Genomic DNA, 27,500 nt, shown 5'->3' on the forward strand with positions numbered 1-27,500 from the left:
TCATATTTTGCCACTTCTTTTATGACAGGCTGGGGACAAGAATTACATTATGTTGCTTTTCCATCATCTTTCTCTTTTTGACACTCGTATTCTTTGTCACTCAGTCTTCTTCCTCCTCCTGTTCGTCCTTCTTTCTCATTCTCATTTCATCTGTTTCTGCTCCTTCCTTTATGAGACACTGGGGACAAAGTTACCTTATATTACCTTTCTATCACCCTTCTCTTTTTGGCACACGTATTCTTTGTTAGTCTTTTTCCTCTTCCTGTTCGTCCTTCTTTCTCTTTTCCAATTCATCTCTTTCTGCTCCTTCCTTTATGAGGCGTTGGGGACAAAGTTGCCTTATAATACGTTTCTATCACCCTTCTCTATTTGACACACGTATTCTTTGATACTTATTCTTCTTTCTCTCCCTTTTCTCCCTTTCTCTTTTCCAATTCATCTCTTTCTGCTCCTTCCTTTATGAGGCGTTGGGGACAAAGTTGCCTTATATTACCTTTCTATCACCATTCTCTATTTGACACACGTATTCTTTGTCACTCAGTCTTTTTCCTCCTCCTGTTCGTCCTTCTTTCTCTATCCCAATTCATCTCTTTCTGCTCCTTCGTTTAAGAGACACCGAGGACAAGCGTTACCTCCTCTTACCTTTATTTCAGTCTCCATTCTCTTATTGCCACTTCTGTAGACTGTTCCTTAACCTCCTCCTCTTCCTCCTCCTCCTCCTAGTCTTACACAGCTGCCTCCCTTCTTTCGTTTTTCTTGTCTTCCTGTTACGCCTTGCTTCTCTTACCCTTCCCTCTTATTTCTATGTCTGGTTCTCCCTTTTTCTATGTCTCAGTTCTCTCTTAGCCACTTCTGTATTCTGTTCCCTTCTCTTCTAAGCATATTCTTTCTTTTTTTCTCTTCTCTGTTTCTCTCTTTCACTCCCTCTCTAGCTCTCCCGTACACTGGTTTGCTCCCTGGCTCCCTCGCTCGCTGTATTCTGTTCCCTTCTCTTCTAAGCATATTCTTTCTTTTTTTTCTCTTTGTTTCTCTTTTTCACTCCCTCTCTAGATCTCCTGTACACTGGCTCCCTGGCTCGCTCGCTCGCTCTCGCTCTCGCTCTCTAATTGTTCAGCAAAGGGCATCACTCGCTCCACTTATTCGTTCCCTCAAAAGGAGCACAAGAGACTGAGCACACCGGGGAAACTTATTGCCTCACCGCAGAAGTCCTATTAAGCGAGAGTAAAACCGCACTAGATCCTCCTCTGAGCCTCATCGAATCCCCGCTAGCCAGTCACACGGAGCCTCAGCGCGACCTATTTTTCAAACCTTCCTTCCCCATCCCCGACAACCTTTCCTCTTTCTTCTTTCCAGCAAAACTATCTGGTACTTCCTCTTCTTATTAGTTTCAGCCTCCCCACCTCTCTCTCTCTCTCTCTCTCTCTCTCTCTCTCTCTCTCTCTCTCTCTCTCTCTCTCTCTCTCTCTCTCTCTCTCTCTCTCTCTCTCTCTCTCTCTCTCTCTCTCTCTCCTTTTGTTCCATTCTCTTTCCTTCCTTTCGTCTTTCCTTGTTTCTCTCTTTTCTTACCGTCTTCTTCCCTATTGTCATATTTGTTCTCCTTCTAGTGTGTGTGTGTGTGTGTGTGTGTGTGTGTGTGTGTGTGTGTGTGTGTGTGTGTGTGTGTGTGTGTGTGTGTGTGTGTGTGTGTGTGTGTGTGTGTCGACTCGTTGTATTTTTGCTCGCTCGTAACCTGATGCTGCTGTCACCTCCATTCTTTTCCTTGTTTTTCCAATTTATTTATTTCCGAGTCAAGCATTCTCTCTCTCTCTCTCTCTCTCTCTCTCTCTCTCTCTCTCTCTCTCTCTCTCTCTCTCTCTCTCTCTCTCTCTCTCTCTCTCTCTCTCTCTCTCTGTGTGTGTGTGTGTGTGTGTGTGTGTGTGTGTCATGAAATTGCTTGCTCTTCACTGCTGCACAAAAGAGGAAATAAAAACAAAGCGATATATTCTTTTGCTGTTATGTGATAAAAACTCTCCGGCGTGTGTGTGTGTGTGTGTGTGTGTGTGTGTGTGTGTGTGTGTGTGTGTGTGTGTGTGTGTGTGTGTGTCGTTTTGTTTTTACGATGTTTTCTTATACACATGGGAGAACAGTTTAAAAGGTGTGCCATTCTTTTATTTATATAGGACTCATTACGATAGCGTGTTTCCTCACCCTTTCAGTAAATCAATAAATTCACTTCTCTTTTTCCTTTTTCTTCTTGTTCATCGTATTTGCCTATTTGTTCCATATATTTATTTCCCTAGACTGTATTGCATTTACGTATTCTTTTTATTTGGTAGTAGAAATATATTTACTTTTTTATCTATTGCGAGTACGTACTATTTTTATTTGGTACTAGAAATGTATTTACTTTTTTTATCTATTGCGAGTACGTATTATTTTTATTTGGTACTAGAAATGTATTTACTTTTTTTATCTATTGTAAGTACGTATTATTTTTATTTGGTACTAGAAATGTATTTACTTTTTTTATCTATTGCATTTACGTATTCTTTTTATTTGGTACTAGAAATGTATTTACTTTTTTTTATCTATTGTAAGTACGTATTATTTTTATTTGGTACTAGAAATATATTTACTTTTTTATCTATTGTAAGTACGTATTATTTTTATTTGGTACTAGAAATATATTTACTTTTTTTATCTATTGTAAGTACGTATTATTTTTATTTGGTACTAGAAATATATTTACTTTTTTATCTATTGTAAGTACGTATTCTTTTTATTTGGTACTAGAAATATATTTACTTTTTTATCTATACATAATGGGGAGGAGGTTCAATCATTAGCTTAGTAAGAAGATTATTAGGTTACGTATTTTATTTTCAGTTCGGTTCTCTGCACTTTTTTCTGCCGTGTTTCAAGCTGACCCTGTTTAAAAGGTGTCAGTTATTATTTCCAACTCAATAAAAACAACGGCAGCTTTAAAAATTTTCTCCACCTTCTTTTAATTTCATATACATGCATTTCTAATTTTTACCCTTCATTTAGCATTCTTTTCAATATTCTTCGCTTAACGACATTCCCGCTAACAGTCTAACTCCATTTCTTTACCTACTATCATCATCCCTCATTATCTTTTCTTTACACTTCTTTCCATTTTTTTTTCCTTAGCTTTTTTTTTCCACAATATTATAATCAGAGAATTTGAATATGTTAGATGTAGCCATTAGCCTGTAAGAGTGTTTTTTTTTTTCTTGTTCTTTCTTCTCTCTTTCTCTTTGTACCTTTCACACATTTGCTTCTCTTCTTTTCCTTATTTTTTCTCTCATTCTCATTTACATTTACATTCTCTTTTCATTAATCTTTTCAAATATATAATCGCTCATAATTTTTTTCTGTTTTATTTTTCAGCCTTTTGCAACACATCGCGCGTCCCTGTCGTTTTATATTTCAATTTCCAAAGGTCACTTCCACAAAAAACTTACAGCACGCTGATGAACGATGTATTGTGAGAGTACGGGAATTTTACAATCTCTCTCTCTCTCTCTCTCTCTCTCTCTCTCTCTCTCTCTCTCTCTCTCTCTCTCTCTCTCTCTCTCTCTCTCTCTCTCTCTCTCTCTCTCTCTCTCTCTCTCTCTCTCTCTCGTCATTTGACCTTTTTCGTTTTATTTTTTACCTTATCGTTTTGTTTCACACATGTTCCCATTTCTATTTTCACTTCTGTTGCCCTTGCATTTCTAATTTCTACCCTCTATTTAGCATTCTTTTCAATATTCTTCCCTTACCCACATTCCCTCTAACTCCATTTCTTTACCTACTATCATCATCCCTCCTTATCTTTTCCTTACACTTCTTTCTAATCAATATTTATCACACTCTTTAATTATCTCGCTTCATTCTCGTGTATGTTTATCTTATCTATACTTTTCACCTACTTTGGTCTTCCTTTGCTCTCGGTATCCTCTTAAGAACACGGGCTTAAGTATTTCTCCGCTCTGCTTGTATGTCTCAACTCTAAAAGGGAATTCACGCACTTTATAATAAGGTAATCAGTTCTCCGCTACCTGTCCTCTCAAAGGGAACTCACGCATTAATAATAAGGTGATCAGTTCTCCGCTCCCTCTCCTCTTAACCCTCTATTCTTCATCTTTTAATTTCTATACACGCACTCGTTCCCTCTAACTCTCCTTGCTCCTTCAACTATTGCATACTCCATAGTTTCATTTCTACCTCCAGTCATTTCTTCCTCCATTACACATTCCATTTCTCTTCCGATATCTCGCACCATTCCGTCCATTCCCCTATTTTTCTCCCTAAGAGCTTCCCTTCTCTCACATCAATCTGTTTTGCTTCCTCTCGACCAACCCTCCACGCTAGACCATCTTCCTGCCCCTTACGTCTGTCTCTCTCTCTACTTCACGCCAGATCCGCTCCGAGGCTGCCTACCTCTACGACGCAGTGCACGTGTACGCCCGAGCCCTGAACGACAGCTTGAAGAGAGGCAGTGAACCGAAGGACGGCAAGCAGCTCGTGGCCGCTATCCTTGGCACGACCTACAGGAGCGCCATGGGGTGAGTGCCAAGTGGGTTCGTGAGATGGAGTGATCGGTATTCTTTCTCGCTTCTGCTTCTCACTTCAACTATTTCCAGTGGGCGAAAAGGAGTATAATTGGTCTCTCGTGAGTGTTTCTTTCACGTTCGTAATACAGAAACTTTAACCCGTTCGCTGCGATTGGTACGGATTTCGCCTTCACTGGTAGCCTGGTAACATATAGTCCCCAGGTCTTTCTCTCCCTCTGTGGTGAAGAGTGGAGTGTTTCCCATGTGGTATTGGTATGCTGGATTTCCTCTCCCAAGGTGCAGGACTTTGCGTTTTTCTTCAATGAATTGTAGCAGCCACTTTTTGTTCCATTCCTGTAGTTTGGTGATGTCTTCTAGTTGGAGATTCGCAAAGGGGTTAAAACTACCACCAGCTTCATAAAACTACCCCCCACCCCCCACCCCATTCAGATTCTCATGAGTGGATTTTCTTTCCTCGTTCATGGCAGAGGCTTTATCAAACTACTACCAGGATCATAAAGCAACCCATGTGTCACCGTATTACCGGGTTCACTTCACCTCACCGGATTACTGGGTTACAGAAACTTCAACACTACCACCACCGTCACAAAACTACCCTCCCCCCCGCCATTCAGATTCTCATGAGTGGATTTTCTTTCCTCGTTCATGGCAGAGGCTTTATCAAACTACTACCAGGATCATAAAGCTACCCCCTTGTAAATATTCACGCCTCCTACGAAAGTCCTGTCTAATGTATGTACGTGGGCGACGAAATGTTGAAGAATCTGGCCCAAAATGTCTCGGGTTGGTGTGTGGGGTTCAGAGGTTGTTTGATGGTAGCGAAGACTCATCAGAGGGTAAACAAAGCATACAACTACAGGCAATTTGCTGCTCCGATGAAGATAAGGAAAAGACGACCCCGGAAAAAGAATTAGAAGATTTAATTGATGTGTCCTTTTCAGATAAGGTTCTAAAGGCTAATTAACGAAGAAGGTAAAAAGGGGACGAGGGGAAGAGAACACGGACGGAGGGACATACATACAGACCGACAGACAGACAGAAAGACAGAGAGAAAGGTGGGAGGAGGAGGAAGAAGAAGAAGAGAAGGAGGATGGTAAGGGGAAAGGGAAGAGAGGATCGAATGGTATGAGTTTACACACGTTCCAATCTTTTGTTGACGCTTGGAGATAAAGGGTTTGAGTGTGGCTTAGCTCTGTGGGTTTACCAGAGTCAATTCACAGCTCTGGTTTATTGGATTTACTTCACTGGTGTACTGGTTTACTGGTCCACTGGTCCCTTGGTTTACTGTTGGCTTATTGGATTCGTTTCACCTCACTGGTTTACTCGATTCTCTTTACTTGTTTACTGGTTTATTTATTCCCTGGTTTCTTTTTGGCTTCCTGGGTTTATTTCACTTCACTGGATTATAGTTGGTTTATTTGGTTTACTTCACTTCACTTTTTCATTCTGGGCATCCTGGGTTTTCACTTCACTAGTTTACTGGGTTTTTTTGCTGTTGATTGATGGCGCAAGCAAGTGTTTTATAGTGGCGACGTATTTTCTTGGCTCATGCTGCGTTCTTGATTCACTTGGACGGTTTCCTCTAGAGTCCGGGTTGATGAGTGGTCTTCAGGACAGCATGTGGGTAGTCTTGGCCACTCAGCGGTGACTTAAAAATCGACGCAAAACACGAACACAAAAGAAAGAAAAATAAAACACGACTTCAAACATAACAAAAACAAGAGCAGCATAAAAACATAAAAAGAAAAATAACTACAAAAGAGTGAAGAAAAACATACTTAAATGAGGTTAAGTAGAATAATTATAATAACACACCGGAGGAAAACGAAAAAGAGAAAAATAAAAGGAAGCTTCAATCGTGTCGGAAACCTAAGTCGGGATCCATTGACAAAGTTTATTAGCGACCGCTTCACTTTGTCGAGGCTGTGAAGGTTCGTCAACAAGGAAGGCGAAAAGAGATTGAGGAAAAGACTTGAGAGATTAATAAAGAGTTAGATATAGAAAACAAAGAAAGGAAGGGAGTTTGAGGTAAAGAAAGGAGAAAAGAGATTGAGGAAAAGACTTGAGAGATTAATAAAGAGTTAGAGATACAGAAAACAAAGAAAGGAAGGGAGTTTGAGGTAAAGAAAGGAGAAAAGAGATTGAGGAAAAGACTTGAGAGATTAATAAAGAGTTAGAGATACAGAAAACAAAGAAAGGAAGGGAGTTTGAGGTAGTGGAAGGCGAAAAGAGATTGAGGAAAAGACTTGAGAGATTAATAAAGAGTTAGAGATATAGAAAACAAAGAAAGGAAGGGAGTTTGAGGTAAAGAAAGGAGAAAAGAGATTGAGGAAAAGACTTGAGAGATTAATAAAGAGTTAGAGATACAGAAAACAAAGAAAGGAAGGGAGTTTGAGGTAATGGAAGGAGAAAAGAGATTGAAGAAACGACTTGAGAGATTAATAAAGAGTTAGAGATATAGAAGACAAAGAGAGGAGGAGAAGGTTTGAGGTAAGGGAAGGAGAAAAGAGGTTGAGGAAAAGACTTGAGAGATTAATAAAGAGTTAGAGATACAGAAAACAAAGAAAGGAAGGGAGTTTGAGGTAATGGAAGGAGAAAAGAGATTGAAGAAACGACTTGAGAGATTAATAAAGAGTTAGAGATATAGAAGACAAGAGAGGAGGAGAAGGTTTGAGGTAAGGAAGGAGAAAAGGTTGAGAAAAGACTTGGGAGATTAATAAAGAGTTAGAGATACAGAAAACAAAGAAAGGAAGGGAGTTTGAGGTAATGGAAGGAGAAAAGAGATTGAAGAAACGACTTGAGAGATTAATAAAGAGTTAGAGATATAGAAGACAAAGAGAGGAGGAGAAGGTTTGAGGTAAGGGAAGGAGAAAAGAGGTTGAGGAAAAGACTTGAGAGATTAATATGGAGTTAGAGATATAGAAAACAAGGAGAGGAAGGGAGGTTTGAGGTAAAGGAAGGGGAAAAGAGTTAGAAGAAAAGACTTGAGAGAATTAAATAAATGGAGATAGAGAAATAAGAGGAAGGGAGGTCTGGGGCAAAGGAATTAAGGAAAGAAGAGTTAGAAGGAAAAACTTGAGAGAATTAAATAGATGGAGATAGAGAAATAAAAGGAAGGGAGGTCTGGGGCAAGGAAGGAGAGAAGAGTTAGAAGGAAAGAACTGAGATAACTAAATAGATGGAGACAGAGAAAGGGAGGTATGTATGTAAGAGTAAGAAGGAGAGACTTGAGAGAATTAAATAGACAGACATAGAGTAAAAAGATGAAGGGAAGACTTGGATGAAGGAAGAAGAAAAGAGATTAAGGGAAAGATAGAAAAATAAAAAGAGGAGGGAACGTTTGGTGTAAAGGAAGAAGAAAAGCAATTGAGAAAAGAACTGAGATAGAGAGAAATAGATAGAGGGAGATATCGCAAAGAGGAAGGAAAGTTTAGGTGAAGGAAGTAGGAAAGATTCAGAAAAAAAGAGGAAGTGAGGATTGAGGAAAAGAAAGCAGAAAAGAGATTGAAGAAAAGACATGAGATAAATAAATAGATAGTAATGGGGAATAAAGGAGGAAGGGAAGTTGTGGGAAAAGGAAGAAGAAAAGGGATAAAGGAAAGAACTTGAGATAAATAAAAAGATGATAGAGATAGAGAAAAAAAGAAGAAGGGAGTTTTGCGTAATGGAAGGCGAAAACAAATTGAGGAAGACTTGAGATGTAAATAAAAACATAGATAATAAAAAAAAATAGGAAGAGTGTTTTGGTATTAAGAAACCATAAAAGAAAATGAGGAAAAAATTGAGAGATAGATAAATAAGTAAATAAAGAGAAAAGGTAAAGAGGAATGGGAGTTTGAGGGTAAAAGAAGAATATTGAGTGAAAAAAACTTGACTGATAAATAAACAGAAAAATATGAAGAAGGTTTGAGAAAGGGAATGCCAGGAAAGAGACTGAGCAAACGATATGAGAAATAGATAAATAGATAGACAAAGAAAGAAAACAAAGAAGAAGAGAAGTAAAGGGAGGCAGAGGAAGAAGAAATTGAGAAGAATACGAGACAGATAAATGGAGTGAAAAGAGAAAACAAAAGAATACGAGACATAAATAGATTGAGAAGAGAAAACAAACAGAAAGTGAGTTTTAGGTAAAGTCGTTTTGGGATTTCTGGTTAATTTTCTGTGCAGGGGTCTCGGCGATTAGATTAGGGTAGGCGAGATTAGGTTTCGGCCGCGAGGTGGTAAATACTTATGGGAGGTGAAGAGAGAACGAGGGAAGGAAACACAACGGCGGACGGAATGAGAATGGAAAAACCAGAGGACGACTTAAATAGACCGACTTTAAGAAATTTTCAGTTCATTTCTTAAATCATAAAAATGGAATATAAGGCGGGGAAAAAATGACGAGGAAAGGAGGGAAGATGGAAGTAGTTTAGCATTCAATAATATTTCATGCAATTTTAAATATTACCCAATGTGATTTACTTGCAAAAAATAATTAAAATACCTCTGATTAACACTTACGTAGCCGGATGTCCTTTTATGTACCTGAAATGAGATGGAATCATAGTTATTTAAAGGGCCATTTGAGTATGATCTGACTATACGGTTTGATAGAAGCTTATCATTCGTGTACTTGTATGGTATATTATCAGTGCAAATCGGAATGTTTGGGACTTATATGAGGTGGTGTGAGGGTTCTTTGTATACATTAGCATTCAAATATATTACTGAAAAAATAGACACACCTACGCTCGTTAGTGGACAGATGTAATGAAACAGACTATAGTATACTGGTTAGTGCAGCAGCAACAAGCCCCGCCTCCTCCTCCTCCCCTTCCTCTTCCTCTTCTTCCTCGTCCTCCTCCCCCTCCTCTTCCTCCTCTTCCTCGTCCTCCTCCCCTCTAGTACTGTCTTCAACCACACAGCAGCCCCTCCCATCCTCCTCCTCCTCCTCCTCCTCGACCATCTCCGATCTCCCCGCTTCCCACCCCTCCTTCTCCTCTTCTTCCTCCTCCTCCTCCTCCTCCTCCTCCTCCTCCTCCTCCTCCTCCTCCTCCTCCGTCCCCTCTCCCCTCTCCCTCCTCCTCCTCCTCTCCCTCTTCCTCCTCCTTGTCCTCCGCCTCTTCGCTCCCTCCCTCCACACCTGTCCTTCACCTTCCTTCCCCTCTTCCTCCTCCCTCTCCTCGTCCGTCCCTCCCTCCCCACCTCCTCTCCCTTTCACCTCCTCCTCCTCCTCCTCCTCCTCCTCCTCCCCTCCTCCTCCTCCTCCGCCTCAAATTCCTCGCCTTCCTCTTCCGTCCCCCTCTCCCCTCTTCCCTCTCCCCCACCTCCTCCTCCTCTCCCTCTTTCTCCTCCTTGTCCTCCGCCTCCTCGCTCGTCCCTCCCTCCAACACCTGTCCCTTACCTTCCCTTTCCCCTCTTCCTCCTCCCTCTCCTCGTCCATTCCTCCCTCCACCACCTCACCCTCCCTTTCTCCTTCTTCCTCTTCCTCCTCCTCCTCCCCTTTCCACCTTCCACCTCTTCCACAATTTCTCCTCGTTCTTCAGCAGGTCCCTCCCCTCCTTCCCGCTCTCCCTCCCCCTTCACCCACCCCTCCTGGCCCCCTTCCGACCGTCGGGTTCTTGTTGTTGGTGATAGTCAGGTTCGTTATGTTGACAGGTATTTTGCTCCAAGGATAAGAACAGGACGAGGGTGTGTTTCCCAGGGGCAGGGTGGGCCATATATCAGACAGGATTGAGGCGTGTATGGCAAGCGAGGATCGAACCCCATTGTCTTTCTCAGCTGTGGCGGAAACGACGTTTCTCGTGTGCCAAGCGAGGACCTTCTCAGGCGTTTTAGAGAATTGTTAGGCAGGATACGTGACGCTGGTGGGTCACCAGTAGTGTGTGGCGTCCTGCCAAGGAGGGGCGTTGGCGATGGATGGCTGTCAAGGGCGATAGCAGTGAACAGCAGACTTGCTGAGCACTGCGAGCGCAATGGGTGGCTGTTCGTCGACAATTGGGACCTCTTCTTTGGCAACGACGCCCTCTACGCCCGTGACGGGATACACTTGACGTTCAAGGGTGTTGAGGCTCTCTCAGACTCCCTTGAGCGAGCACTTGGTACCCTGAGGATTTTTTAGTATAGGCGAGGGGGAGGAGTAATGGGAGCAATGGGAGGAGTAATGGGAGGGGACAACTAGCTCATAATATAACCAGGCAGCTTAGAAGTAATTCTAGAGGAGTAACAGAGGACGGGCTAAGAATCTTCTATACTAACAGCAGGAGCCTCAGAAACAAGATAGACTTACTAAGGGGTGAAGCTTGTTCAGAAAATTTTGACATAATAGCGATCACTGAGACATGGATAGACTTTGCTAATAGAAATTTTAGGTCAGAATTTGAAATAACGGGTTATCAGATGTTTCACAAAGACAGAAGGGGCAGAAAGGGAGGTGGAGTTGCGCTATATGTTAAAGACTCACTTAAATGTTTAGTTAACAACTCAGTCAAAACAAACATGGATTCAGAATCAGTTTGGGTGGACGTTTACAAAGGGAAAGAAAAACTAACTCTAGGAGTTATATACAGGCAACAAAAAATAAACAGTCAGTACACGAGTATATTACTACAGGAGATTGGAAGTGCGAGTATGAGAAGAAATGACTGCGAAAATGCGGACATTAATTATAGGAATATAGACTGGGAAGATCTAGTGGGTGACCTGGAAGCCGAGGACTTTCTTGAAGTTATACAAGATAATTTCCTTAAGCAGGTAGTTACTGAGCCTACCAGAGGAGATAACATATTAGACTTAGTCCTAACCAATAATGGGAACTTGCTACGTGAGTTGGAGGTGGGCGGAGAGTTAGGAAATAGTGATCACAAAACGGTTCGTTTTAGGTTAGACTGGGCGGTAACCCGTGATCCAAACCCAGTGTTAGTGCCAGATTTTAGAAGAGCAAACTACGAGGGGCTTCGAAGACATCTTGAAGGGGTAAACTGGGATAATTTAGGGATTCATGAGGGCCAGAACTGCGGATTGGAGAGCCAGGAGAACCAGGTAGAAATGTCTTACAATAATTTAGTTAGAGTAATAGTAGAGGGGCAAGAACAGCATATACCACAGCGAACACTTAGAAAAGAAAACAATGATCCTAAGTGGATGACTCGTGGACTAAAACACGAGATTGGGTTAAAGAAGGGAATTTATCAGAAAATAAAGAATTTGGAAACACATCTCAGGGGCCGGTACGTCGAACTATCTAGATTAGTTAAGAAAAACACCAGGATAGCAAAAAAGAACTATGAGATCAAAGTAGCAAATGAGGCGAAAAGTAATCCTAAGGGCTTCTTTCAGATGTATAGAACAAAAACACGAGAGAAAATTGGACCGCTGAAAACAAACACAGGGGAGCTAGTAGAAAATTACGAAAATATGAGCACATTGTTGAACGACTACTTCCTTTCAGTATTCACACAGGAGGATCGAACGACTATACCGGAAAGAGTTCAGGTGTACGAGGGCGGGGATGGCGATAAATTGAGGGATATAATCATTACCAGGCAAGTAGTTCAGGATGAGATAGATAAGCTTAAGAAGAACAAGTCGCCAGGTCCTGACGGGATATTTCCGAGGGTATTAAAGGAGCTAGGTGATATAATCAGTGACCCACTAACCGACATCTTTAAGATGTCGGTAAATACTAACTATGTGCCGAGCCTATGGAAAGTAGCTAATGTGACGCCGATTTTCAAAAAGGGGACAGGTCAGTTGCTTCAAACTATCGCCCAATTAGCTTAACATCGGTTATAGGGAAGATGCTGGAGTCCATAATAGCCAGGAACATTCAGAGCATTTAGAGAAACATAGCAATTCACGACTCGCAGCATGGGTTCACAAAAGGTAGGTCATGCCTCACCAATCTCTTGTCCTTCTACAATAAAGTATTTGAGGCGGTTGACAGAGATGAAAATTATGATGTAATCTATCTTGATTTTAGTAAAGCGTTTGACAAAGTTCCTCACCAACGACTGTTGCTTAAATTACAGGCTCACGGAGTAGAGGTAAAGTTTTGAACTGGGTCAAGGCGTGGCTTAGCAATAGGAAGCAAGAGTGCAAATCAATGGTAAAGATCTGACTGGGGATGTGTTACGAGTGGGGTCCCACAAGGTTCGGTATTAGGTCCACTTTTGTTTATTATTTATATCAATGACTTAGACACAGGAATTAGTAGTGATGTTAGTAAATTTGCAGATGATACGAAGATCGGTAGAGTAATTGAGTCGGATCAGGACGCTAGTATTCTCCAAGGTGAACTCAACAGATTATATGACTGGGCGGATAAATGGCAGATGGAGTTCAATGTAGGGAAGTGCAGTATTCTGAGTGTAGGTAGGAACAACCCTCACATAACTATTGCTTAAATGACACTCTCATAAGTAGGTCTGGGTGCGAGAGGATTTAGGGTCTTAGTGAGCTCTGATCTCCGTCCAAGGGCACAATGCATTCAAGCTAGAAATCGAGCTAATAGGGTACTGGGATTTATTTCAAGGAGCGTAAGCAACAGAAGCCCCAGTCTTCCTCAAACTATATTTAGCATTAGTTAGACCTCATCTTGACTATGCGGTTCAGTTCTGGTCACCCTACTATAGAATGGATATCAAAATGTTAGAATCGGTGCAGAGGAGGATGACTAAGATGATTCAGGGGTTGAGAAACTTGCCATACGAGGAAAGACTCAAACAGTTAAACTTGCATTCTCTAGAAAGGCGAAGGGTGCGTGGAGACATGATCGAGGTTTATAAATGGATGAAGGGCTTTAATAAGGGAGACATTCATAAGGTTTTGTTGGTAAGAGAACCGGGTAGGACACGAAGTAACGGGTTTAAACTGGATAAATTCAGATTCAACAGGGACATAGGCAAAAATTGGTTTACTAACAGGGTGGTGGATGAGTGGAATAGGCTTAGCAGTCATGTGGTGAGTGCCAATACAATTGTCACATTCAAAAATAGACTAGATAAATTCATGGACAGCGATAATAGGTGGGGTTAGATACACGGGAGCTTAGGGTCAAAGGAGCTGCCTCGTACAGGCCTACCGGCCTCTTGCAGACTCCTGCGTTCTTATGTTCTTATGTTCTTATTAAAGTCCCTACTGCGGATATGTAATGAGGAGAGAAGGAATGGAAAACCTGAGTTTAACGGGAAGAGTCCAAGGGAAAAGAACAAGAGGCAGGCAAAGGGAGAAGTACGCACATGGACGGAATAGTAAGAACACTGGGAGGCGGAAGAAAGGCTGGACAGCTTATGCAATTAACAAAAGAGAGAGAGGTGTGGCAGTCCATGGTCGCCAACGTCTGCAGGGGCACGGCACTCCAGCAAGTAAGTACCGCGGATATGTTTACATGCGAAGACTTAGGATGAGTGATTGAAGGAAGGGAAAAGGCGGCCAGAAAGAAAGGCGAGTGAGATTAAGAAATGTTTATGGAGCGTGGAAGCGGAACAAATACTGGCGGGATTAAAGCAGTTGTTGGAGATATGTTTACATGCGAAGTCAGGACGAGATAATGGAGGAGGAAGAAGAAGCTGATGGAAAGATGAAATTGATATGCGAGTGCGATTGAAATGTATTAGTAGCGCGTGGAAAGGGAAAAGGAGGACTAGAATTGGTATTAAATCCTCTGTACGGGTTAGCTTACAGGCGAAGAGGAAGGAGGAGTCAAAGAAGGAGGGAAAAATGGATGAAAGACGAGACGAATATGCGAGTGAGATTAAGAAATGTATCTGGTGCGTGGAAAGGGAGGAGGATTTGCAAAGGTACTAAATCAACAGTAGTGGATATGTTAAAATGCGATGAGGGAGAGTGAGTGAATAAAGGAGGGAGAAAGGACTGCAACGCGGTATGAATAATGCATGAGGGATTAAGAAATGTTTTTGGCGCGCGGAAATGGAAGGAGGACAAGTATTAGTATCTTAAATCAACCGTAGAGATATGTTTAAATGAAAAAAATAATTTGTAAGGGATAAACTAACAAGTGAAGAGAAAGGAGGAATAGAAGGAGAAGGGAAAAAGCGGTGAGAAAAGAGGGATATGGAAGAGTGATTGAAATACATCAGTGGAAGTAGGAAGGAATAAAGGAGAAGGAGGAGAGAAGGAAAAAATGTAAAAGGAAGAAATAGAAAAAGGAGGGAGAGGAGAAAGGATGGAAAGAAGAGAGTGAGAGTAAGAAAAGAAAGACATATGGAAGAGTGATGAAAATACATAAGTGGAAGTAGCAACAAATAAAGGAAGAGAAAGAGAAAAGAAAGAAGGAAAAGGGGAGAAAGAGAAAAGGGAGGGAAAGCGAGGAGAAGGCATGGAAAGGAGAGGGAAACGGAAGTGAGAATGATAGATGAGAGGAAGTAGCAAGGAATACAGAAGGAGGAAGAAGAATTAGAGAAAAAGAGGAAGGAAGAAGAGAAGGAGTGAGAGGGGAAAGGCTTGAAAAATGAGAGGGATGCAGTAGGGATTATGACAGATGAGAGGGAGTACCAAGGAATGAAGAAGAAGGAATAAGGATTAAAGAGAGAAAGAAAGGGAGAAGAGAAGACAGGAGAGAAGGAAGGCTTGAAAAATGAGAGGGATATAGAAGGGATTATGATAAATGAGAGGAAGTAACAAAGAATAAAGAAGGAGGAAGAAGGAGTAGAGAGAGGTAGGGAAAAGAGGAGGGAAGAGAGGAGGAAGGCTGGAGAGATGGGAGGGATATAGAAGGGGTTAAGATAGAGGAAGGGAAAAAAGAAGGGAAGAGAGGAGGAAGGATGGAGAGATGGAGGGATATAGAAGGGGTTATGATAGAGGAAGGGAAAAAAGAAGGGAAGAGAGGAGGAAGGATGGAGAGATGGAGGGATATAGAAGGGGTTATGATAGAGGAAGGGAAAAAAGAAGGGAAGAGAGGAGGAAGGATGGAGAGATGGGAGGGATATAGAAGGGGTTATGATAGAGGAAGGGAAAAAAAAGAAGGGAAGAGAGGAGGAAGGCTGGAGAAATGGAGGGATATAGAAGGGGTTATAATAGAGGAAGGGAAAAAAGAAGGGAAGAGAGGAGGAAGGATGGAGAGATGGGAGGGATATAGAAGGGGTTAAGATAGTGAAAGGGAAAAGAGGAGGGAAGAGAGGAGGAAGGCTGGAGAAATGGAGGGATATAGAAGGGGTTATGATAAAGGAAGGGAAAAAAGAAGGGAAGAGAGGAGGAAGGATGAAGAAATGGAGGGATATAGAAGGGGTTATGATAGAGGAAGGGAAAAGAGGAGGGAAGAGAGGAGGAAGGATGGAGAGATGGAGGGATATAGAAGGGGTTATGATAGAGGAAGGGAAAAGAGGAGGGAAGAGAGGAGGAAGGATGGAGAGATGGAGGGATATAGAAGGGGTTATGATAGAGGAAGAGAAAAAAAAGAAGGGAAGAGAGGAGGAAGGATGGAGAGATGGGAGGGATATAGAAGGGGTTATAATAGAGGAAGGGAAAAGAGGAGGGAAGAGAGGAGGAAGGCTGGAGAGATGGGAGGGATATAGAAGGGGTTAAGATAGTGAAAGGGAAAAGAGGAGGGAAGAGAGGAGGAAGGATGGAGAGATGGAGGGATATAGAACCCATTAAATATATATGAGTGAGGACAGGAAGGGATAAAGTGGGAGGAAGAAAGAGTAGAGAAAAGAGGATAGAATAGATAGAAACGTTGAGAGGAAAGAAAGAAGAATCGAGAATAAAGTATAGAAAAAACAAGAGGAAGGGAAAAGAGGAGGAAAATAGAAAGAAGAAAAAAGAATTGGCAGAAAAGAGAGGAACTTAAAAGAAAAGAAAGAAAGAAAAGGAAGAAAGATACAATGAATAATGAACTGAAAAAAAAATAAGAAAAGAAATAAAATAAATAAAAAAGAAGAAGAAAGGAAAGAGGAAATGGAGCAAAGGACTTCATGCATAATATATTCTTAACATTTTTATTTAAACACCGGAAAAAGCGACAATTTACCGGGGACTAACTTTTGGACGCAGCACCTCATTAAAATTATTACTTCGCTTTGATGTTTATTTATTTACTAACTCACTTATTCATCTATTTTTTCTATTTTGCAAGACTGATGGAAACAGGAACGAAACACAATATTCAGTCAGTAGGGTAGGTAGGTAGGTAGGTAGGTAGGTAGGTAGAAATAGGTAGATTATTATTTAGGTAGGTTGGTAGGTGGGTAAGTAGGTTGGTGTGTAGGTAGATAAATATTAATGTAGGTAGGCAGGCAGGTAGGTAGGTATAAGTAGGTAAGTAGACTGCAAGTAAATATTGTTAGTGAATGAGTGAATAACTGAGTACATGAGTGAATTGGTGAGGGAGTGAGGGAGTAAATTAGTGAGTGAGTCGATGAGCAGGTGAGTGAGTGAGTGAGTGAGTGAGTTACTTAGTTGGTTTTACAATTCCTAAGTTGCATTATCAAAACGCAACCTGGAACATGAAAGAAAAGAGAAGAGATATAAAAGAAAGAGAAAAGGAAAGAAAGAAAGAAAGAAAGAAAGGAAGGTAGGAAGGAAGGAAGGAAGGAAGGAAGGAAGGAAGAAAGAAAGAAAGAAAGAAAGAAAGAAAGAAAGAAAATATGGAGTAGTACACGAATGAAAAGAAAGAAATTGAAGGACTAAAAAAGAAACAGGAGAAGGGAAGAAAAAAAACAAAGAATAGATTAGGAAAAAAGAAAACAAGAGGAATCGAGAAGAACAGAAAATAACGAGACGAAGGGAAAGAAGAAAACAAAACAACATACTTACCTTCCTTACAAATAATGCGACCACCGGGGGAAAAAAAAAAAAGGTATTGAGGTGAAGGTAATTAGAGAGAGATTAACCTGTCACAGCGGCGCCGATCATAAATTAAAAAAACAAACTGTGATAACGTAATGAGAACCAAATTACCTGAGCTGACCTGATTAATTAACCTGACAGGCGGGCTCATCGATTACCCACCTGCCGACAACTCTATCGAAAATGCGAAGTTTGCGACAGTAATGACCTCCCTTTGAAAATTTCCTCCATTTACATCAAGCTTTATTTTCCCGGGCAACGACTTTCAATCTTCAAACGTATCACTCCTTTCTTTCATTAAGGTAAGGTCGGATATAAGATGGAGTGCTCTTGGTAAACATAGTAATATCATGAATAGGAATCGATCAATCAGTCTTTTCCTTTCTCTTTTTCCTTTTTTTTTTTCTTCATTTCTTTTTCTTATTCTTTCGCTTCAACTTTTTCCTTTTCTTTTTTTCTCGTTTTCTTTCCCTTAGGCTCTCGCTTTTTCATAATATTTCCTTTTATTTTGATTTTCGTTTCTCTCTCTCTCTCTCTCTCTCTCTCTCTCTCTCAATACCTAAAAGATATAAAAAGGACGGAGTACCCAAACGCAATATGAACCAAAATGTATATAGTACCCCCTAGCCTTTCCGCCCAAGCTCGTTAAAAGTCAGTAGCCAGGCAGGGAGTAAACACCGCTAACAAGACTGGCGGGTTTTACATTCTCAGACGCAATGATATTTTATGGCCTCGTTATCGGGTCATAGGATAAAGACTTAAAAATAGCGTCTTCTACCTAACGTGTGCTTTCCTGGGGGTTTCTTGCCGTCCCCCAGAATCTAGAGTTCAAGATACGTAAAGAGATTTTTATTTTTTACGTTTTTGTTTTGTTTATAGTTGACGCTGGTCTTAATGCTTGTTATATATAGACTAAAAATAGCGTCTTTTACTTACGTGGGCTTTGCTGGAAGTCCCTCGGCGTCTCTCAGAATATATAGTTCAAGATACGTAGTTTTTTTTTACGTTTTTGTTTTGTTTATAGTTGACGCTGATCTTAATGCTTGCTCTATATAGACTAAAAATAGCGTCTTTTACTTACGTGTGATTTGCTGGGAGTCTCTTGGCGTGTCTGAGAATATAGACTTCTAGATACGTATAGTTTTTTTTTTACGTTTTTTGTTTTGTTTATAAATGGCGCTGATCTTAGTGTTTGTAAGGATTCTAAATATTTCTTTATCTTCGTCGTTTCTTTTCTTCTTTTTCGTCTATTAGTCTATAAGAAAAAAAAACTAGACGCAATAAAAACGAAACACCCTACCAGTGAACATCTGTGGTCTGAGGCGGAAGCGAGGAAAACAGCAGCAAGTCAAAAATATGCAACACGTTCGATAACAAAGCAATTTACCATGATGAGCGTCAGCACCGTTGTAGAGTCAAACATAAATTCTCCCGAGGCTATTCAATTCTATTACGCGTGTGTCCCTCGTGACCAAATTTATCGTGTCAGGCAATTAGAAATAACTGCCACTTACTGACATTACACCTTCAGTTTACAAGCAAACATTTCATCTCGTAACTTTTCCGCGTAAAACAAAACTCTTGTCAACGGTTGAACAAAGCGGCAACAGCACCTGGCGTTGTTACAGGTCATATCGTCACCCTCATAAAATAATTGCCTCAAGTCATTTTTCAGCGATTTCCAGTTTTTTGTATAGATCAATTTTTCAACACGTGACGCCCATTTTTGTATATTTGCCTTCGTCATTCAGAGTTTGAGTGTCCTAGAATTGACCTTTTCATTTCTGCCTAAATCTTGAGCCAAATGACAGTTCTTTTCTGATTTCCTGTAAAGTAGAAAATAATGACTTAGGCGGTTTGTTTATGAAGGTGACAATATACTAAGCCATAAACGAAATGGTAATACTAGGATTATCACTTCCAATACAATGAGGGCTATTTTTTCGGGACCCGTTTTCTCAGACACTACCGACTCTCACAACCACTATTTCCAAAGGCCACAAAGGAGGTTAGTCAGATATCCATGAGGTGTTTTTTCCCATTCATGGTGAAGAAGCATTGTCAAACTATCACTAGACTCATCAAACTACCAATATAAATACCCAGAACTTCTCGGAAAGACAGATCAAATGTGGGTGTGTGAGCCAAGAAATGTTTGAGAAGGTGGCCCCGGATACGTAATGTTCATGGTTAAGAATATTGAAGAGGGGTTAACGGCAGGAAAAGAGAACGGTCAAGAACGTGGATGGGCTGCGCGAGGAAAGACTTGCAGGAGAAAGGACAGGTGGAGGACGAGGCACGGTAAAGTATAGAAAGAAAGAAAACCTTAGAAAGAATATAAATAATTAAAAGCAGCGACCACGAAAAAACACGAAGAAAGTTTTCAAGACTTGATAATAGAAAAGCGATGGTGTTGGTTCCAATTCACACACTATCTTACGCAAAATTATCTTCAACTAATAGCGCGTAAAGCTACACACACACACACACACACACACACACACACACACACACACACACACACACACACACTTCATGACAAACAATACGTAAAGGCACTTGAGTTATACATGTTATGAGGCTCCATTACCCGCACCATCTTAAAAGGAACTTGGAAAACGAGATTATTTTTAGTTAACAGCGGCATAAACGACACACCAGAATGACACACAAAAGGGCGCTAAAAGGGCTCTAAAAGGACACAAATGACAAAATGACAAGTAATAGGATACAAGATGACACCAGAACGACACAAAATACACCAAAGTTACACAAATAATAGGATACAAGATGACACCAGAACGACACAAAATACACCAAAGTTACACAAATAACAGGATACAAGATGACACCAGAACGACACAAAATACACCAAAATGACACAAATAATGGGATACAAGATGACACCAGAACGACACAAAATACACCAAAGTTACACAAATAATGGGATACAACATTACACCAAAATGACACAAAATACACCAAAGTTACACAAATAATAGGATACAAGATGACACCAGAACGACACAAAATACACCAAAATGACACAAATAATGGGATACAAGATGACACCAGAACGACACAAAATACACCAAAATGACACAAATAATGGGATACAAGATGACACCAGAACGACACAAAATACACCAAAATGACACAAATAATGGGATACAAGATGACACCAGAACGACACAAAATACACCAAAATGACACAAATAATAGGATACAAGATGACACCAGAACGACACAAAATACACCAAAATGACACAAATAATGGGATACAAGATGACACCAGAACGACACAAAATACACCAAAATGACACAAATAATGGGATACAAGATGACACCAGAACGACACAAAATACACCAAAATGACACAAATAATGGGATACAAGATGACACCAGAACGACACAAAATACACGAAAACGACACAAATGACACAACATGACACAAGTAGTATGAAACAAAATGACACAACAAGAAAAAAGGATACATCACGCAAACGACCCATGACCTTCACCCCGACTGATTGGATGCCTCGAGTTAAGGGCAAAATTTGATCCATTGTTTTGAAGCACCACAAAGTCATGTAAACACAGGAACTAATGAGCCAATACGCTGAGGGAACACACACACACACACACACACACACACACACACACACACACACACACACACACACACACACACACACACTTTTACAATTTTCGTACTTGTTTGATATTTGTTTTTGCTTTCCTCCTTTGCTTTGAATGTTTTCCCTCCAAGATATACTGACACGGTACAGCAATGATTAGTGACCCTTGCTAGGAACACAGGTCAGGTTAGTGAATGGAGGCCCCGCTTTGCTACGCTTTCTCTCCCTCTTTCTGTCTCTCGTTCATAGATCTTCATTATACATTTCCTCTCTCTTTCCCACTATTCCACTTCCTCATACTCTCTGTTATTTAGAGTTCAAAGCCCCGGTGTGTGATGTTTTTTTTTTTTTTTTTTTTTTACAACAAAGGAGACAGCTTAAGGGCACACAAAAAAAAGGAAACAATAATAAAAAAAAAAAGCCCGCTACTCGCTCCTCCCTTGGTGATTTTGCTTTCCTAACTGAATTATGGGCATCCTCCTTTAGCCCTTTTGGTGAACCTTTTGCTGTTGCCTTAAATATCTCGAAAGCTCTTGACAGACTCTGGCACAAAACTCTGCTTTCTAAACTACCGTAAAACGGATTCCATCTCTGCCTCTGTACCTTTACCTTCATGTTCCTTTCAGGCCGATCTATCTTTGGTGTGGTAGACGATCACTGTTCTATTCCTAAACCTATCAACAGTGGTGTCCTGAACGGCTGTTTTCGTCCCTCACTCTCATTCAATTGTTTAATAACGACCTTTCCAAAACAAACTGTCTCACCCACTCCTCCGCCGATAACTCTACTCTGCATAACTCAACATTCTTAACAAACGACAGGAATAACAGGACTCAAGGCTGAACGATACAGAACGCTTGACCTCTGACCTTGCTGTTATTTCTGTATGGGGCAGAAAAACTCAATTTCATCACCTGAAAACTCGACAGACTTTTTCAAACATATATCCCCTATTATTCGATAACACTCAGCTGTCCTCTTCTACATTATACATTCTCGATATGTCCTTAAACTCAAAATCTTAACTGGAACCTTCATACCTCAACTATTGCTCAAACAGCCATCTATATACAGGAGCCTTGTCCGTCCTCGTATGGAGTAAGAATCTCATATGTGGGGGAATTCCACACACACAGCCCTTTTAGACGGAATAGAGTCAAAGGTTTTTCGTCTTATCAACTCCCCTCCTCTTACTGACAGTTTTCTACTTCTTAAATTCCACCGCAGTGTTGCTAATTTTCTATCTATACTTTCTTGCTAACTGCTCTTCTGAACTTGCTAGCTGCATGCCTCAAACCCTTCTGCGACCCCGCTGCACACGACTTTCTCCTCTTGCTCATCCCTATACTATCCAGTCCCGTTTGCAAGAGTTAACCAGCACCTTTAATTTTTCATGCCTTTCGCTGGTAAACTCTGGAACTGTCTTCCCGTGTCTGTATTTCCTCCTGCCCACGACTTGAACACGTTTAGGAGAAAAGTATTAAGACCAAATTATTCTGGCTTCTATATTTTAGACATTTTTACTACACATTATTTGCAGGCGCAGCACCAGCGGGCGTTTCCTCCCTCTTTTTTTATCCTTAAGATGCCTCTCCTCCCTAAGAAAAATATATATAGTCCCCGAGTGCCCTGAGGGAGTAAGATCTGCTCCCTCAGCGCCAACCTATCCAAACACAGGCGTCGCAAACGAGTACCATTACAAAGGAATTATTGATGCGGGTCAGATCGCAGGAGGGACTTACACACGCTGCCCGAAAACCAACAGGTAACAGGCCGAGGAAGGTGTATGGGAGACTCACCTACCCAGGAAACAGACCACAACACCTCACGTACACCCACTACCTTAGAACTAACAGGTAACAACGGTGAGGGGATGTGTAGGTTTCAAGAGAGACCCACCTGGTTAGATAGAGACAAGAATACCTGGCTTATACCCACTACCTCAAAACTAACGGGTAACAGCGGTAAGAGGCTTTTTTTTATAGCGGGCTTTTTTTATAGCGGGCTTTTTTTATAGCAAGCTTTTCTTTATAGCGAGCTTTTTTATTGTTGTTTCCTTTTTTTGTGCCCTTGTGCTGTCTCCATTGCTGTAAAAAAAAAAAAAGAGAGAGAGAGAGAGAGAGAGACACCCACGAAAAACACCATAACACTTGACTTCTCCCCTACCTCAGAATCCCCAAGCAGCAGAGACCTAGCGTGCGAGGCGACAAAGAATCCGTCCATCCTCACTCCACTTTCCCGGCCCTATGTTCATCCCCCAACCCCTCTCCCTTAGGTACATGGTGCGGATGGACGAGAAGGGCGACGCCGAGGGTAACTACACGCTGATCGGCAGGCAGAAGCACCACCTCACGCCGGGGGAGTTTGGTCTCTACCCCGTCGGTGGCTTTCGGTACTCTGTGGGGGACTACAAGAACCTGCCGGTAAGTCTTGTAGGGGGAGAGGGGGAGAGGGGGACGAGAGAGAGAGAGAGAGAGAGAGAGAGAGAGTGTGTGTGTGTGTGTGTGTGTGTGTGTGTGTGTGTGTGTGTGTGTGTGTGTGTGTGTGTTTGTGTGTGTGTGTTATTCAAAGTTTGGCAGCACCGTAACTTTTTCTCGTGCAAACTTTTTATTTTATTTTCTAGAGCGTCATTTTTCTACCTTCCGTCAAACGACCAGTCAGTCAATTTCAGAGTAACGGAAGGCGCAATAAAATAAAATAAACATAGAAAACATTAATCGCTCTATTTTTTTTTTCGATTTTCTGTCTCACCGGTCCAATAAATAACTCTCTCTCTCTCTCTCAGGCAAAGCGTAGATACGAAGAAAATATTGCAGCCAACTGTAAAAATAATCCGAACTCTTTCTTCAGTTACATAAACAACAGAAAGGGGATCAAAAGTGGTATTGGACCTTTAACAAACAGCGACGGTGCACTAGTGACTGACAGCCAACACATTGCAAACCTCTTAAACAATTACTTTTCCTCGGTGTTTAATACTAACAGTCTTCCTCTCGCTACCACCAACACCAGTACTATTGTAAATCTCGAGCATGCATTGCCTAATTTTGAAATAACAACCGATGAAGTCCTTAAAGCTCTCCATTCACTTCAAACAAATAAAAGTCCTGGACCTGACAAAGTATATCCAACTCTGCTGAAAGAAACAAAGAGCGAAATACTCTCCTCCCTCACAACCGTATTCAATATGTCCTTGCGACAAGGCATCGTCCCTTCAGATTGGAAAAAGGCTAACGTGACACCGATTTTCAAGAAAGGAGACAAAAAAGTACCAGGTAATTACAGGCCCATTAGTCTAACTTCGATTGTAGGTAAGCTACTTGAGGGCATAATTAGAGACAAAATTGTGAATTACCTTGAAAGCCACTCATTGATTGGGGACTCACAACATGGCTTCCGAAACAAAAGATCCTGCCTATCATACCTATTAACCTTTTATAACGACCTCTTCACTGTTTATGACGTAACCAAATCACTGGACGTAGTCTATCTTGATTTCCAGAAAGCGTTTGATAAAGTCCCGCATCATAAATTACTTTACAAATTAAAGCAAATAGGTATTGACGGTCAAGTAAACCAATGGATCGCGAATTGGTTGAGCAACAGACAACAAAGAGTAGTGATTGACGGATTTAACTCAGAGTGGGCGCCTGTCACTAGTGGCGTCCCTCAGGGCTCGGTCCTTGGCCCAGTGCTCTTCATTATTTACATCAACGACGTGGATGTTGGACTCAATAACCGCATTAGTAAATTTGCAGACGACACAAAGATTGGCAACTCGGTTCTCACTGACGAAGACAGGCAAAGCCTCCAAGAGGATTTGCACAAAATTTCAGCTTGGTCGGATAGATGGGAGATGCCCTTTAACGTAGACAAGTGCCAGGTCCTTCAAGTTGGAACGAGGAATAAGAAGTTCGAATACGAAATGCGCGGCGTTAAACTCAAAAGCGTTCAATGCGTCAAAGACTTGGGGGTCAAAATCGCGTCAAACCTCAAATTCTCACAGCAATGCATCGATGCAGCAAATAAAGCGAACAGAATGTTGGGCTTCATTAAAAGAAACTTTGTATTCAAGAATAAAGATGTAATACTCCCGCTCTACAACAGTTTAGTCAGACCCCACTTGGAATATGCGGTACAGTTTTGGTCTCCCCACCATGCAAAGGATATTGCTAAATTAGAAGGTGTTCAGCGTCGGGCAACGAAAATGATCCCTTCCTTGCGCAACAAATCCTACGAAGAAAGGCTTTCTACCCTTAACATGTTCTCTCTTGAGAAACGTCGCCTCCGAGGAAAACTGATCGAATGTTTTAAAATACTTAATGGTTTCACGAATGTAGACAGATCAACATTGTTTATGATCGATGACACTTTGCGCACGAGGAACAATGGCGTAAAACTCAGATGTAGACAAGTAAATTCAGAATGCACCAAATTTTTCTTCACCAACGTTGTAGTGCGAGAATGGAATAAGCTTCCACCGTCAGTGGTCCAGTGTAACACGATTGACTCCTTCAAAAATAAGCTCGACCGTCACTTCCTTCAACTTAATATCAACTAGAGTAGAAATGCAACGTTTTGGAGTCTTCTGATTAATGTAAAATCACTTAGGTTTAAGGACAGACCACCAAGTCTGGACCATGGGGTCTGTGTGGTCTGATTTTCTATGTAAATCTATGTAAATCTCTCTCTCTCTCTCTCTCTCTCTCTCTCTCTCTCTCTCTCGTACGTCTTGACTAATTATAAACACAAGATGGCGCCACTATAAACACTCGCCTGCGCCAGAACGGGCTGGGCCGACCATCAGGCCCCACCTGGAAGAAGCCTTGGGCCGACCATCAGGCCCCACCGGGAAGATGCCTACCGGCGCAATAGGCAACAACGTAAAAAAATAAAAAATAAATTGCTATGGCTACGCTTGAAAGGGACATAGGAGCAGGGCAGATAATGCGTACAGAGCTGATGAGAGGTAACCAAGGCGACAGAGTGGCAACCAGGAATTATATAAGTTAGGGCTGACAGAGAACCAGGTGGGTGGAGAGATGAAATCATTAGAGCATCTCCCTGAACAGGAAAGAGTAAGCAAACACCAGACAGAGGGAAAAGTAGAAAACATTAGAAGAGACCTTTGGATTAATAGTCTGATGAGGATGAGGATGAGGATGTATAATTTCCTAATCGAAAACTTAAGATTTTTATATGCTGGTTATATTCCACAAATCTTGAATATACACAAACATAAACAACACAAATACGACAGCAAAACTAACTCTGGATAGATTGGAATACTCAGGCAAGAGGTGAAATACACGATCTTTGTTATAAAGGCTTAAGAGGAATTATATTCGTTATTTAAGGACTCGGCAAAGCGGATGTGTGTGTGTGTGTGTGTGTGTGTGTGTGTGTGTGTGTGTGTGTGTGTGTGTGTGTGTGTGTGTGTAATAATAATAATAATAATAATAATAATAATAATAATAATAATAATAATAATAATAATAATAATAATAATAATAAATGGTTTATTCATTTGTAGGCAGCCATAAGGCTGAAAATACACAAAAATACCATACAATGAGTTTCATGTGGTGAGTAATGGGGGAAGTGGGGAAGGGTGATGTGTGTGTGTGTGTGTGTGTGTGTGTGTGTGTGTGTGTGTGTGTGTGTGTGTGTGTGTGTGTGTTGGAGTGGAGGGGTCATGTGATCATGGAGGTGTTAATGACCCTCACAAGCGTCGGTATCGCACTAAGCCGATATCTGTCCGTGCGAGTTTTGACCGGGACGAGAATATTGTTGTGTCTTGTGGGTCTTGTTGGGGAGGGAGGGCGGGTGGGAGTAGATCTCTATGACGGGGGTTGTGGAGGAGGGACTTGCCGAATTTGGTCAGGTTTGTCTGGTATCGGTCCTGTAGGGTGGGCATATTCAGCTGGGTGAGTGCATGCTCGTAGTTAGTGTAAGAATTGCCCAGAATCTGTCTGCATGCACGCCTTTGCACTCTCTCTAATTGGCGTTGCTGGGTCTTGTTGATGGAGGAAGCCCAAGCAGGAGAGGCGTAGAGGAGTCTGGGAAGGATGAAGGTGGTGTACAGGTCCTTGAGCGACCTTTGGGGGGCTCCCAGTGCTTTCATGCGCCTCAACATGAAAAGTTTGTAGGAAGCCGCCCTGATGATGGTGGTGAGGTGCTTGCCCCAGCTCAGCTTGCTGTCTAGGGCGACTCCAAGTAGTTTGGTGGATTCAACCACCTGCAGCTGGTGAGGGCCAACCTCCAGGGCTGGCGGTGGGATGGCAGTGGTGGAGGTGTGAAAATGCATCACCACCGTCTTGTTGGTGTTGATGGTGACGTGGTTGTCTTGCGTCCAGCTCTGCAGTCGGTCCAGAATGTGTTGTAGGGGCATGTAGTCAGGGGCTGTGTTGTCGATGGAGATGCCCACTGTAGAATCATCCACGTACTTCCTTTTTTTCTTCATCTGTTGTCGTACTAAGGGCGGCTAATCTCTGGGCCGGGCATTACCCAGTCA

At 41.6% G+C, this 27,500-nt stretch overlaps 1 protein-coding gene across 2 annotated transcripts in view; it reads left to right on the plus strand.

Annotated features, from left to right (window-relative positions):
• Window positions 1-27,500, plus strand: part of LOC127009667 (guanylate cyclase 32E-like) — a 318,091-nt gene that overhangs the window by 226,777 nt on the left and 63,814 nt on the right. For both annotated transcript variants that reach the window (XM_050882945.1, XM_050882946.1), the window contains exons 11-12: window positions 4,405-4,550; window positions 23,262-23,409. In XM_050882945.1, the coding sequence (XP_050738902.1) occupies window positions 4,405-4,550; window positions 23,262-23,409 (294 nt within the window). The remainder of the gene's footprint in view (window positions 1-4,404; window positions 4,551-23,261; window positions 23,410-27,500) is intronic.

The sequence above is a fragment of the Eriocheir sinensis genome, chromosome 41, assembly GCF_024679095.1.
Source record: "Eriocheir sinensis breed Jianghai 21 chromosome 41, ASM2467909v1, whole genome shotgun sequence".
Classification (NCBI taxonomy): Eukaryota; Metazoa; Arthropoda; class Malacostraca; order Decapoda; family Varunidae; genus Eriocheir; species Eriocheir sinensis.